The following is a 14,966-nucleotide window of genomic DNA, read 5'->3' as shown; positions in this document are numbered from 1 at the left end:
CATCCTTATGGTTACTAGTTGGATTCATTTCTGCTGCGCCACAACAGGAACTCCCTCTTTTTATTTTCTATCAACATTTTATTTGCAAGGCTTTCTTGGATTTTCTTTATTTTTAAAATATGCTTCAGATTATTTTATTTATTTATTTATATTAAGGGCCACACCCACAACATACAGAGGTTCCCAGGCTAGGGGCCGAATCGTAGCTATAGCTGCTGGCCTATACCACAGCCACAGCAACACCAGATTCAAGCCTCCTCTGCAACCTACACCACAGCTCATGGCAATGCCAGATCCTTAACCCACTGAGTGAGGCCAGGAATCGAACCTGTGTCCTCATGGATACTAGTCAGATTTGTTTCCACTAAGCCATGATGAGAACTCCAGATTGTTCATTTTTTTTTAATTACGTCAGATGATTGACTTTAAAATATGATTATACTTTCTTCTTGTAGTGAGGGGTAGGCATAGATGTTATTAGGTTAATTTCTAATGGATATTTATGTAACAGTGATGTTATCTATATTTCAGGGCACAATAGAGAGCAGTTTTCAGTGATATACAGAATAATTTTTTTTTCCTTTTCAGAGAAATGAAATGTAACAGTATTTCAAGAATTCAGTATCATTCAGTCATTAGAAGTCCTCAAACCAAGACAGTCATTATTCAACGCAATGGAAAAAAGATGGTAAAAATAACAAAATGTAGATGGTGCCCCTCTGAGAACATTAGCTATTACCTTACCTTTCTATCTTTTATTTAGTTCAGATTGTTTGTATTAGTGATTCATAGGATTTCTTTTATTATTTTGTAATGCTGTGCTGCTGAAGTGTTAGGACTATGTCTTATTTAGTGTCCTCCGAGGTGGGTGGCACATTCCCAACTTAGATATTTGAGTAGAATGTTGGTCATGATCTGACAGTGTGTTCCACTGGGACTGAGAGCTATCCAGCTGAAGAATTTGCAGAAGCTGGTGTTAAAGAGTTGATGGCACTACATGATAAGAAGAAAGGATAGAGTAATTGAAGGGGATATGGTTGTGAGATGTAGGAGAAAGAAGAGATGTGACCTAGAGAAAGAATTATCCAGAAAGCAACATTTTATAGGATAGCCTCTGAAGGTACACTTTTCAGCCAGTACTGTGAAGAATAACTAGTCAGAGGCTCTAAGTTGCAAACAGAGAATGATGCTGGAAGAACAGAGGCAGATAGAGTGGTAGTTCACAGTCAGACTTGTTGGTGAAAAATAAAAACTCTGCCCTAAGTGGTATGCACATATTTGCCCTCTGCCTAGTAACATACAGTACCTCCTCAGTATCACATAATTATGAAAAGATTGGGCCATGAGATCACAGAGACCGGGGTGTGCCCTCCAGCACTGCAGCTTACTAGCTGGTTGACATCTGTCTACATTTCTTTATCTGTAAAATGAGGAAATAGTATCTATCTCAGAGTTAAGAGTATTAAATGAGATAAACAGAAACTTTGTGTAGCACAGTGTTTGATACCCAGCTAAGTGCTCAGCACATGTTGATCTTTGGCGTACATGAGTAATAATAATAATAGCCAACATGTATTGAGCACTTAGTTCAGTGCCAAGCATTGTGCTAAGTATATACCCCTTTTTAAAAGTTCCCATTACCTTTTAAAGTAACTGCAGGAGTTCCCGTCGTGGTGCAGCATAAAAGAATCCTACTAGGATCTAGGAGGTTGTGGGTTTGATCCCTGGCCTCACTCAGTGGGTTAAGGATCTGGCATTGCCGTGAGCTGTGGTGTAGGTCGCAGGCTCAGATCTGGTGTTGCTGTGTCTGTGGTGTAGGCCGGGGGCTACAGCTCTGATTCATCCCCTAGCCTGGGAACCTCCATATGCCGTGGGTGCGGCCCTAAAAAGCAAAAAAATTAAAAAAGTAACTGCAGTGTCTGCAGCTCATGGAGACAGGCAACTGCTTTAAGAGGGTTTTTAATCTTTGCACATCTTATAGTTGAAGCTAAATTTATAATCTGGCATCAAAACTGAGGGGTACAAGCAGATGTATTTGAATTTTATTTTGAATTATAATGCCTAAAGAATGTCTTGACAGTCCTTATAATTTTCATAATTATGGCTCAGTTAAGTGCCTAGGAGTAGAACACAGCCAAAGGGGCTCAATCACTTTCAAGATTTCTAGGATATCAGCTTTGAGGTTTTCAAAACTAATGTAGTAGCTACAGCCTATGAAGATTGACACTTGAAGAGAGAAGCCTTACTGCTAAACTAAATTATTTTTTAGTTTCACCTAGAAAGAAACGACATCATCTTTGTTTTCTTTTAAGGGATTTTCTTCCTCAGAGTCTCTCACCTCAGAAGATAATGGTGGCTTTAAATCAACTCAAGTACATCAGAACTCTCCAGCCAAGGAAATGAGAAGTAGGCTTTGTTTCACTCTGTGATTGCCTGCCTCTTCTGCCTTTTTGTCTCTCTTGCTCAATACTTGTGGCTCATTTTTTTCAGACTCCATAACAAAAATACTGCATTAATCACAAGTTTCTACTTATCTAGATCAGAGGTTAGCAAGCTATGATTTGTGGGCCACATCCAGCTCACGACCTGTTTATACATGGCCTATGAGCTAAAATAGTTTCTACTTTTTTAAATAACTGAGCAAAAATGAAAAGATAAATAATACTTTGTGACACTTGAACATTATAGGAATTTATAATTTCAGTGTCCATAAATAAAGTTATATTGGAACACAGCCATACTCTTTCATTTTCATATTGTCTCTGTCTACTTTCACACTATAGCAGCAAAGCTGAATAGTCACAACAGAGACTATGTGACCCACAACGCCTGCAGTATTTACTGTTTGGCCTCTTACAGAAGAAGTTTGCTGACCCCTGGTCTAGATGCCAACTCTGACCTGATGCATGGCAGGAACATGGGCTGGACAACGCTGAGTCTACGTAGCCCATCTGTGGCTTTGGAAGCATTGACCAAAACAGCCATTTCCTACCTCTTTGTTTAGGCTTCTTTAAAAATAAAGGTACATCATTCTGCAGTACTCTAGTCAATGATGCTGCAGGGGATGCTTAGCAAAAGGTGAAAATATTGCTGCCCTGAGTGCTTGTCTTTCAGTGTTACCAGTCCCACCATGGTTAATATCACAACCTGATGAACCTGGATTTTGGTTCATTTACATTTCACTCTTTCCCTCAATGGGAGGCATGCTGAGAGATGACCCTTTTCGAAGCACTGACTAACCATTGCCTCCTCTCCCTTTGGGCTTCCTTGTTTCTGCATCCCCAACTCCCCACCTTAAAGGCTGGAGATTGGAGGAGGCAAGACAGCCCCTTAACAGAAAAGGTCTGTCAAGAAAGGGCACTTAGGAGTTCCTGTCATGGCTCAGTGGTAATGAACCCAGCTAGGATCCATGAGGACACAGGTTCGATCCCTGGTCTCTCTCAGTGAGTTAAGGATCCGGCGTTGCCATGAGCTGTGGTGTAGGTCACAGATGGTGCTTGGATCCTGGGTTGCTGTGGCTGTGGTGGAGGCTGGCAGCTGCAGCCCTGATTCAACCCCTAGCCTGGGATCTTCCTTATGCCACAGGTGTGGCCCTAAAAAGACAAAAATAAAAAGGGCACTTAAATAGAAGAAGAAAGTCTCTTTCCCTACCCATCTTAAGTTGTGTAGCTGGGATCCTATAAATTAGACTAATAAAAGACAGACTGGCAAGAGAAAAACAGAAGTGTATTACTCTGTGTATTATACTTGTAACACACAAGAGTACTCAGAGATGAGTAACTTGAAGAGGTGGCTTGAACTCTAACTTATCTAGCATTTCAGTAAGGACAGTAAATTTTTAGAGGAAATGAGGAAAAGGACCTTGCGTCTCTAGGGGTAGTAATTGTGGGAAGGCAGGTATATGTGAAACCGATTGTAGGTCCAAAGTTGTCTCTGGTAATTAACTTTTGTCCTTCATAGTAGGAGGAGGGACACCTTTGTAAATTTATATCCTGCTTTTAGACAGATTGGGAGGGCTGAGAGTTTTTCCTGAATTTCTGCTTAATTGCCCTTAGTTCAAAATAGTTCTTATGTCAAAGATGCATATTTTAGGATGACATTCTAATATGTCACCATTTAATGCCTGTGAGCCATATGAGTACTATTGCTTTTGGTTCTTTTGTCATTTTTATTGACCATGTGTATATAGCAGGCACTACAAAAATTAATTATGTACTGTTATGGCTTACAAGTAACCCATGATTAAATTATGAGTACATGTAGAAACAGCCAGCAACCGTGATGATTACATCAAAAACATTAATTTTAGAGAAGTATAATTTCTTTGTGCCACTGAATTAGGTGGCACAAATAACTTAAAAAATAAATCATTTTACTTCTGTTTGACATGCATGCATACTTTTGAGTATTTCCAAAAAATTATTTCCATTATTGATTAAGAAAGATAAGTAATTTGTCGTCTTCTATTGTTTGTAGAGGTATAATTATTGAATGATCATCTAGCAAAAATGCCAAACACTAATGTATGCAGAACCCATAGCAATAGTTATTGCTGTTGGGACTTAGAGAGGGCGACTCCATCAGGGTCTTCTCTAGCCTTTCATTGATACCTTAAAGACTTACAGTGCTCCCTAATTACAGCCGTTTAGAGTATACTTGAATGCACATTCCAAAGTTGAAACGAGGTAAGTCAGTTTGTAAGGAGTAGAGATTAAATATAGTAACCAGAAGCAACATATATACAGATTCATTAAAAGGCACTGTTACATAGTAGAAAGAAGGTAGACTTTGGGCCAGATATTTTTGGGTTTGTTACTGCCCCCCACCCCCACCCTGCCTTCTTATTATTGCAATCGAGGTGAATCCCTTAACACTTCAAAAGTTCAGAGTTTTCTTTTGTAAAATTGGAGTACTGTCTACCTTAACACATGGTAAGGATTAGCAATAATGAATGTAACGAGCATTTAATTAGTATTACTGCTCTCAGCACTATTGCTTAGTCAAGTATTTTTCCTGACAATTCCTTCCAAAATGTTTATTAGTGGATTCAAGCTCAAACCAAGTTGAAGATTCTAAAGCCAACCCTCTGATTGAATTGGATGTGATAGATATAACTAAATGTAGAGAAGAAACTCCACAAGGGAGCAGATATAACCAAGCAGTCACACTGGATAATCCAAATGAGGTTCAAACACAAAAGCCCCAAGAGGAAAAGTCTCCAGCATGTCAAAACCAGCAGGCCTTTTGTGATAAAGAGATACCAAGTGAAACCAAGAATGCTTCACCTGATTCTCCAAAGAAGTTCAATAAAGGCAATATGTTTTTATTGGATGCCACAAAAGAAGGAAATGTGGGACGCTTCCTTAATGTGAGTATATGGGCTGAGATTCTTATTTCTAAACACTTTTTCTAGGCTTCTTAACAAAATCATGAGGAAAATATGATTAACAGACTCCAAAACTAGACTCCCTGGATTAGAATGCCAGCCCTCCACTTGTACGACCTGGGCATGCTGTTTGACCTCTCTATGCCATACTTCCCACCTCTATAATATGGAGATAATAGTAACACTGTCTAGAATGTTGTGAAGGTTAAATGTGTTAATATAAAAAGTGCTTAAATGGTAGCTGGCATACAGTAAACGTTTGCTTATGGTATGTAAGAAAATCATGTGTTTATCAAAAGGTTTTCAAAAGCTTCACTTCAAAAAAATCACAATGGGACAGGTGGAATAGGTTTCTCTTTTGTGTCTTATACAGTATATTTTATTCAAAAATGCCTCTTTTCAAATACTTTCAGTTGGAAGTATTTATGTTTTACTTACTCTCACTACATTTTGAGTGATTTAGTGGCTTACTACAGAACACCAGTACATTTATCAGAGTATTGCATTTTACTGTTGTACTCCTTTTTTTTAATTCCCGAATCATAGCCATTTTCTGTTTGTGTATATGTTTGGGATATATGTAATGAGATTATGTTCATTTACGTAGAGAAATATTTATGCTTTCTCTGATTTTAAGGTTCATTAACACTCAAGACTCCTGTCATTTTTGTGATAAGGGAAGTAATTTGTATTACGGGCCACAAATACTGTGTCGGGTGGAACTGGAGTTACCGTATAGCTTTCCCCTCACCTCCTGTCCCACCTCCTACCATCATACATGCTTACTAGAGAACATATGGTTCCAGGAATCCTCCAGGGGAGAAAAAAAAAAAAAAGGCCCCTTCAACCTCCAGTCCCTGTGTCTATACTGTCGTTGGCCAAGTGGACCTTCACCCCCCCTGCTCTCTGGACCCCACTTTGTCCTTGCTTATCCTGTGCAGGAGAGTGAAGAGGAGTCGTGGAAGAAGGATGGGAGCTTTGATACCCTCCACACATCCTTTGGAAAGGTCCACTCTAGCACACTGACCCCTGGATATGGCCTTAATTTTTCTCTTTGATCTGCATGAGAATTCTTCTTCCTCTCTGTGGGGTTGACGTAGTGGGATGCACAGCTTTGATTTTTCCTTTAAAGGAATGGGAAGCATGCATGGCCCATGATTCTTTTATGCATTCCCTTTGCTAAGCTCAACACCTTTTCAGAATGTGACCTTTGAATGGTTTGAAATTGATGTTCAATGATAATTTTACATGTAATTCAGGTCCCATCAGAAGAGAAAATATTCTTGGAATTGCTACTATGGTGCAGTGGTTTAAGGAGCACATATTGCTGCCACTGTGGAATAGGTCACGCTGTGGCTCGGATTCAATCCTGGGAACTTCTTTTTTGTCTTTTTGCCTTTTCTAGGGCTGCTCCCACGGCATATGGAGGTTCCCAGGCTAGAGGTCTAATCGGAGCTACAGCCGCTGGCCTACACCAGAGACACAGCAGTGCGGGATCCGAGCCATGTCTGAGACCTACACCACAGCTCACAGCAACGCCAGATTCTTAACCCACTGAGCAAGGCAAGGGATCGAACCCGCGACCTCATGGTTCCTAGTTGGATTCATTAACCACTGTGCCACGACGGAAACTCTGATGCTGGGAACTTCTATATGTCCGACCAGTGCGGCCAAAAAAAAAAAAAGAGAAAATATTCTTAAGGGAATTTCTGTCATGGCTTGCAGAAATGAATCTGCCTAACATCCATGAGGACGCAGGTTTGATCCCTAGCCTTGCTCAGTGGTTTAATGGATCCCCTGCTGTGGTGAGTTGTGGTGTAGGTTGCAGACAAGGCTTGGATCTGGTGTTGCTGCGACTGTAGGCCGGCAGCTACAGCAGTTCAACCCCTAGCCTGGGAACTTCCACGTGCCTCTGGTGCGGCCCAAAAAAGAAAATATTAAGTCAGAAAATCTTTAAAACCAAATCGCTTTTTTCCTTGCAAAGTAAACTAGTTATTTGGCTTTTTTCTTTTTCTCTCTCCTAGTTGTGAGGATACTTGGTTAACAAGGAATAGAATCCTTTCCTCCTTACTCTTTCCCACAGCTGCTATTCTCTATTCTACTTTGACTCCTTCTAACTATTGTCAAACATGCTGGGAGCTATTACACATGCCAGGAGAGCATTAAAGAATGATCTCCCTCACTTTGTTGTGCAGCAGAAATTATCACAACAGTGTAAATCAACTATACTTCAAAAAAGCTTTAAAAAATGGGAAAAAAAAATTCCCAGCAAAGGACTGTCAGGGCTTTCTTTCCAGTCAGTTATGTTGAATGGTGGCTGCACCAGAATGATTTGGTTGGTTTCGCCAGCTGGGTCCCTCCCTTGTTTACAGGAAAAAAACAGGGCTTTTTTCACATGCTTTAAAATAAAAAGCTTTTGGGAGTTCCCTGGTGGTCTAGTGGTTAAGATTTGGCACTTTCACCACTGCAGCCCAGGTTTGATCCCTAATCTGGGAATTGAGATCCTATATCAAGCTGCTACACACTGTGGTCAAAAAATATCTTTTAAAAATTTAAAAATAAATTAAAAAGGCTTGGAGAATATACAACCAAACAGAATTCTTTTTCAAGGTAGCTCTGACCCTGCCAAGTAAGCACCAGGAGTAAAGTTGACTTGGCCCAAATTGGAAAAAAAAATAATACATATATATATGGCCAGAAAGTTATCATTGAAGTTAAATGGTGGCAAACATATCTGAAGAATATTGCTGGAATTTGATCCCTTTAGAATCTTGTGATAGATGAATGTGTGGAGATGGCAGCTAGTGGGCAACAGATAATATTGGAATGGTGGTAATAGGAGGAAATAGTACCATCATGCTAGAAGACTTGGGAAAAGAATATTCAACAGAAAGATCAGTTACTTACACAGGTACCCTTTCCAACAGGCTTGTTTGACCACGATGTAAAAATCAGGTCATATAGATTCTTCATATTAAACCTTGCATTTTGTTTAAAATAAAAGTTCCCTGGTGGAGTTCCCTGGTGGCCTAGTGGTTAAGGATCCAGCATTGTCACTGCTGTGGCTCAGGTTCAGTCCCTGGCTGGGGAACTTCTGTATGCCCTGGGCGCAGCCAAGAAAAAAGTATTCTATCCCCATTCTGTCCTCTATAATAAGTTCATTTTTAGTGTTTCCTTACAGTTTCTTTATGTAAATGTAAGTAAATATAAATGTGCTCTTATTTCTGCCTCTTACATAAAAGATAGTATATTATATTCACTGTCCTACACATTATTTTTTTTTAATTTTATTTATTTATTTTTTTTGTCTTTTTTTTTTTGCTATTTCTTGGGCCGCTCCTGCGGCATATGGAGGTTCCCAGGCTAGGGGTCTAATCGGAGCTGTAGCTGCCGGCCTACGCCAGAGCCACAGCAACGCAGGATCCGAGCTGTGTCTGCAACCTACACCACAGCTCACGGCAACGCCGGATCGTTAACCCACTGAGCAAGGGCAGGGACCGAACCCGCAACCTCATGGTTCCTAGTCGGATTCGTTAACCACTGCGCCACGATGGGAACTCCTCACATTATTTTTTAAATGAATAATATACCCCAGCAATCTTTCTGTATCAGTATCCAAAGCTCCTCATTCTCTTTGTTTTCGTTTTAGCTACATAGAATTCCAATATGTGGACATTCCAAAACTTATGTAAACATTCATCTTTAGATAGAATTTGAGTTGTTTCCAAACTTTCACTATTAAGAGCAATGCTCAGTGAATAATCTTACACATAGATAAGTGTGCATATATATCTGTAGAACATGTTCCCAGATATGGGATTGTTGAATCAAAGATAAATGCATTTATAATAATGATAAATAATGGTAAATATCGACAGGTTATCTTCTGTAGGGGTATGTATCATTTTGCGTATGCACTGGCAAGATGTATGCGTGTCAGAACAGGCTTTTCTAAATGGATTCCTACCAGCAACAAAATTATAAGGAGCCATGGTGCTTCTATACCAGTCAGGAAAAAAAAAAGGAAATAAAAATAAGTGAGATGTTTTGGAAATAGAATGGTATTCTAATGCTTCAAAGAACAAGGTATCAAACTTTATACTATGTCTAACCTCTGTGTTTTTTTTTTTTTAACAGCATAGTTGTTGCCCAAATCTTTTGGTACAGAATGTTTTTGTAGAAACACATGACAGAAATTTCCCATTGGTGGCGTTCTTCACCAACAGGTTTGAAAAATTTTTATACGATTTAATTTTGAAATTGTGACTTTCAAAATAACAGTAGAAAAATACCAAAATAAGATATATGCTATAGCCCAAAATATCTGGTACCCTAGAATATTCAGTTATCCCAAGCTGTTTATAGTCAATAAAATTTTAAATAGCTGAAATTTTAATTCTGATTGCCTCTTAGAATTAATGCCTGAAAAGTCTAAGGATGGCAGGTCCCAGCCAGTTCAGTTCGGGGGATAAATGATGCAGAGTGCTGCATCCTTGAAGTCCCATCTACCCCCAACTACCACACCACAGGCCACATCACATTACCGGGTTCCACTGTTGGCAAAATACACTTCCTTCCTTGTGGATTTGCACAGGTTTCTTCTTAGGATTTTAGTAGATTTGAAATAAAACTCAAATGATTATTCTTAATAAAAGAGCATTCCTGATTAATGAGTATTGGAGAGAGAGAGTAAACCATATTTTTGAGGATAATGATAGCAATATGAACATTGATATAATCAAACTTGGTTCAGAGTTCTCTGGTGGCCTAGTGGCTAAGGATCTGGCATTGTTGCTACTGTGGCTAGGGTCACTGCTTGGTATGGGTTCGATCCCTGGCCCTGGAACTTCCACATGCCACAGGCGCAGCCAAAAAAAAAAAAAAATTGGTTCATTTGGTAGTTATTCAGGGTAATTTATGATTATTTTTTAAATTTCTACTTTCTAGGTATGTGAAAGCAAGAACAGAACTAACATGGGACTATGGTTATGAAGCTGGGACTATGCCTGAGAAAGAAATCCTCTGCCAATGTGGGGTTAATAAGTGTAGGAAAAAAATATTATAAATCTAGTTAATGCCTGTTCATAAAATTAGTTTATCAAGCTGAAATTAGAGCCATGCAAAAGAATCTCCAGTGGTCACTGGAATTAATTTAGGTTGTGGTCTATTAATAGAATTCCTCTCAGTTCACCCTTGTTGGGGGGTTCTTTTGCATTACTTAGAAATGGTAGGAACAAAATAAGGACATTTTCATATACATAGGGTATCTCTTTATTCTTACTGCTGTTCAACTTTACACAAGTTGGATGGAAATGTATATTTTATATGAAATACCTCTCTATATAATTTGTAACTTATTTATAAATTATATATTAAGAAAAACAAAGGTCACAATTGATTTCAGCTCTTGTTACTGCTTTTGTAATTATTATGTTTCACTTTCATGGCCCAAAGGGCCAACTTTCACATCTTTACCTACAAAATTTATTTATGTTTAATTCCTGGCAAATAATTTACCATTGTGAGCCATAAGGTGGGCAACACAGCCTGAAGAATATGTTGAGACCAACTTCATGCATTTTACTTCCAAGTATTTAGTGCTAGTTAGAGAAGCTCTATCTGGCTCCATGAAACACTGTCCCATCAATCCATTCGAGTGAGAAGGAGAAGAAACTGTCCTGTGGGGAAGGCTTTGGCTCGCTCTTTGAGAGGAAATTTCTTTTCCACAGATTCTCTTTACTCTTTCAGTACATTGACAGGAAAAGAGGGAATAGAAACTTGAAGGAGTTGGAATACATTTGTTCTGGATAGAGTAGAGCCAAAAGAAAAAGAAACTGAGAGAACAGTCAAACTTGGCTCATGTAGGCCAGAAGAGATTGTGCTGAGCAAGAATTTCACTTAACAATTCTACTGAGCTACAAAGTCTGAATCCAGACCCTTGGACTCTCCTAGGGATGAAGTGCAAATTATCTTCTTCCGAAAAAAGGGAAAGAGTAACTTTGCTATAGATTATCTAGCCATGATTGTCTAGGGGAAAGGGGATGAGAATTTCCTAAAGTTAAAGCTAATTTTATCCATAACAGATACATACACTTGGCTTCCAGGAACATCTGCCTTGGAACCAGGGTAATAAAAAGTAGTTCTATTTTAGAGGGTTTTTTTTTTTTTTTCTTTTCTCTGAACTTGATTCCGTGTTTCATTTGGTTACCTTTCAAACAAAAATTCATAATTTCTTAAAAATATTAACTTGAAATTGGTTTAGAGAGTAGAAAACCAAAGAGATAGGAAATGGAGCAAAAAAATTATAACCCAACATCCTATAGACAGATGAGGAAAGTTGAGAAGTCCATTTATTCACAGTAAAGATGCAGGAATTTTAGGCAACACACTAAAAATGAAGGCACTTGATAAGTACGGAAAATATTTTTGTGCCGAAATCTGACACCTTAATCTTCTTCAGTCTGTACTGGTTCACAGACACCATCTTCCATCAGCGTCCTAGAGATGCTTTGTCTCTCCCCCGTCAGACCTGTTTCTAGTTAAATCTAGTAATCTCATTATTTCCCTTTTCCTTGATTTATCCCCATATATTGGTGAAGCACATCCTCCCGTAGCTTTGGAAAAGGAAAAATGAAAGGTAAATATTCTGAGACCTTGTATGTTCGAACATGTTATTCTACCCTTAACACTTGACTGCTGTTTTGGCATAGAATTCTTGAGTAGCTTCCATGCCCAATTTCAAACTCATTTGCTAGATTCCAGTGTTGCTGCTATGAAGTCTGAAAATGTTCTCACCTCTGGCTTTTAGGGTGACTATTGGAAGTAAGATGATATTCTTCTCAATCTTTTGTATATGTGACCAGTTTTTATTTCTCTTCACATTTACAGCCTTCTCTTTGTCCCAGTGTTCTGTTCCCAGTAAGGGTCCATTTTCATCCCTTGTACCAGGTGCTTGGTGCAGTCTTTCAATCTGAAAAGTTTGTTCTTCAGTTCAGATAAATTTTCTTTCTTTTTTCTTTTCTTTTTTTAGAGCCACACCCGCAGCACATGAAAGTTGCCAGGCTAGGGGTCAAATGGGAGCCACAGCTGCTGGCCTATACCACAGCTCACGGCAACACAAGATCCTTAACCCACTGATCAAACCTGAATCCTTATGGATTTTGGTGGGGTTCATTAACCTCTGAGCCACAAAGGGAACTCTGCAGAGAAATTTTCTTGAACTATTTCTTTAATGATTCATTATCTGTTCTCTCTTTCTGGAATTCCTATTATCCCAATGTTAGAACTCCAGGATTGGTTCTCTAAATTTTATCTTTTAATTTCCAGCTTTTTCTTCTTGCTTTGCTTTCTGGGAGATATACTCAACTTAATCTTCCAATTTGTCTATTGTGGTGGGCGTATTTTATTGGGTTTTTTGGGGGAGAGGGGGCTGGTCTCATTTTTTTTAATTTCTAGAGCTCTTTTCTGAATATTTTTTCTTTAGTAGTGTCTTATTTTTGGTTCATGGTTGCAGTATCTTATCTCTTTGAAAATACTTTATCATGTAACACACACATACAGGCATTCATATCTATATTTCTGTGACCTCCAAGGTTTGTTTCTTTGTTTTCCCTGTATGTTTCCTTTGGTTTTTGTACCTCATGTTTTAGGCTTTCCTCAGTTAGTGATCCTGGCAGTCAGCTCACACTTAACAGTGGAACACAGAAAAGCTGAGATTATAAACTGAGAGTGGGGGAAGGGGCTCTTCAGCTGCTTTGCTATGACCTAGCTGGGCTATTTAATCTCCAATTCAGTCTCTTTAGGGCTTTTTTTTTTTTTTTTTTTAACCTGGCAAGGAGTATGCTTCCACCTGCTGGCTTGAAAGCAAAAAAAAAAAAAAAAAAGAAAAGTTGCTTCCAGAGCCTGCTTTTTTTTTTTTCCTGTTTCACAGCTCCACACTCTTGCTTCTGTAATTCATTTCTATGTTTGTCAAGACTATCCAAGTCATCCTTTTTAATATTGTTTCTCTTTTCTGACCCCAATTTGCCTCATTTCCTCTTCTTAAAACCTGCTCAAAAAGCAAGACCTCCAGGAGGTTTTCCTTTGATTAGTTACTCAGCAAACCACCGTTATATGCTTCTTTTACAGAACAACTTACTTTTGGGCTGTAATTTAATTATATGCGTTCATGTTCTCTACATGTGTATTTGTTCCATGCACCGAAAACCTCGTCTTGTATGGTGCTGTGTACCCCATGGGTGCTAAAATAAAGACTTGCAACTGGCAAATGGAATCGTGCTCAGTTAATTCTGCGTCCACTTTATGCTAGGCCTACTTAGGTCAAACTTGGTGTGATACATTTGTAGAAAATAATGGGTAAACTGGGAGTTCCTGTCCTGGCTCAGTGGTGATGAACCCGACTAGTATCCCTGAGGATGAGGCTGGATCCCTGGCCTCACTTAGTGGGTTAAGGGTGGGCGTCGCTCTGGCTGCGGCGTAGGCCGGCAGCTGCAGCTCTGATTCTACCCCTAGCCTGGGAATTTCCCTAAGCCACCGGTGTGGCCCTAAAAAAATAAGAAAAGAATGGGTAGACCCTCAGAAAAGCAGTCATTTCTCCAGCTGAGTCCAAAGGCTTCCACCACCTCTCCTCCAACCATTCGGAAAGTGGGGGCAGGGTGGGGAGCGCCAAGCGTGCTTTAAAAACAAAAAAATCGAATTCAGACTCGGATCTGGAGAAGTTGCGAGTTCCCGTTTGAAAACCCTACCAGCAAACCCTTTGCGTCGCTTCCTGCGGGACTTTCCCCGGGCAGCGGAAATAAATCAGCACGAATTTCGAATCTCACCAAAAGGAACTTCCGTCGGCGCGGGCGCAGGGCGCAGCCATGGACGCTGCTTGGCCCTCTGATCCCAAGGCGGCCCGGGCCGGCCGGTGCGCGGCCGAGGACGGGGTCCCGCTCCCGACCGGTGAGTACCAAGCGGGACGGGAGGGGCGGGCGGTGTCCCGCTGCGACAGTCCGGGCCCAGGGCCGCCCTCTAGTCGCCGCCACTTGGGGGCCCCCGGACCCGCCTCGCGACGCGGCGCGCAGGTCTTAGCTCCGCAGCGGCTCGGCCTTTGGGCGTCCACCGCCCGGCTCTGCGCCCAGACCGTACCCTGCGGCTTCTAGGGAGGGGTGTTTGCTTTCGGTTCAGCTCGACCACCGCTGATAGGACAGCCACAGCCCTGCTGCGCTGGGACCAAACCGAAACCGAAGCGAAACGAGAGCAGGGAAACGAAAGGAAACGCCTGTGGGTTTACTCTTCCAACGCGGCTCCACCCACCCCCCAAACAGTGCGGCCGGAGCGATGCTCTGGCCGAGGTAGCCTGGTCGTGGCCCCCTCTAGAAGAGAAGGGGTCCGCTGGGACTCAGGAAGCAGTTTGGAAAGTTCGCACTGAAAATGTGACGTTATGGAACCACTCCCTTACACCCATTCAGTAGTTCAGGTCCTCTGTGGCCCTCTCCTTAAGTGAGGCAAATCTGAGTGGGCTCCTCTCTGCGCTTCAACAACAGCTGGAGAGCTCCTACCACTTGCAGGCTCAGGGCCACGTGGCGGGCTGCAGAGA

At 40.7% G+C, this 14,966-nt stretch overlaps 1 protein-coding gene across 5 annotated transcripts in view; it reads left to right on the top strand.

Moving 5' to 3' along the window:
- The window catches only part of SETDB2 (SET domain bifurcated histone lysine methyltransferase 2), a 93,785-nt gene that overhangs the window by 32,994 nt on the left and 45,825 nt on the right, over positions 1–14,966 (top strand). For 4 of the 5 annotated variants that reach the window (XM_047755913.1, XM_047755911.1, XM_047755915.1 and 1 more), the window contains 5 exons: positions 589–688; positions 2,313–2,406; positions 5,043–5,368; positions 9,524–9,612; positions 10,334–13,653. In XM_047755913.1, coding sequence (XP_047611869.1) covers positions 589–688; positions 2,313–2,406; positions 5,043–5,368; positions 9,524–9,612; positions 10,334–10,451 — 727 coding nt within the window. In that variant the 3' untranslated portion in view covers positions 10,452–13,653. Of the gene's footprint in view, positions 1–588; positions 689–2,312; positions 2,407–5,042; positions 5,369–9,523; positions 9,613–10,333; positions 13,654–14,966 lie in introns of those variants that run through there. The other variant, XM_047755916.1, reaches the window with a different exon arrangement.

This window comes from Phacochoerus africanus, chromosome 13 (assembly GCF_016906955.1).
Source record: "Phacochoerus africanus isolate WHEZ1 chromosome 13, ROS_Pafr_v1, whole genome shotgun sequence".
Lineage (NCBI taxonomy): Eukaryota > Metazoa > Chordata > Mammalia > Artiodactyla > Suidae > Phacochoerus > Phacochoerus africanus.
The sequence above is the reverse complement of the archived record's forward strand: the minus strand, read 5'-3'. Positions and strand labels throughout refer to the sequence as shown.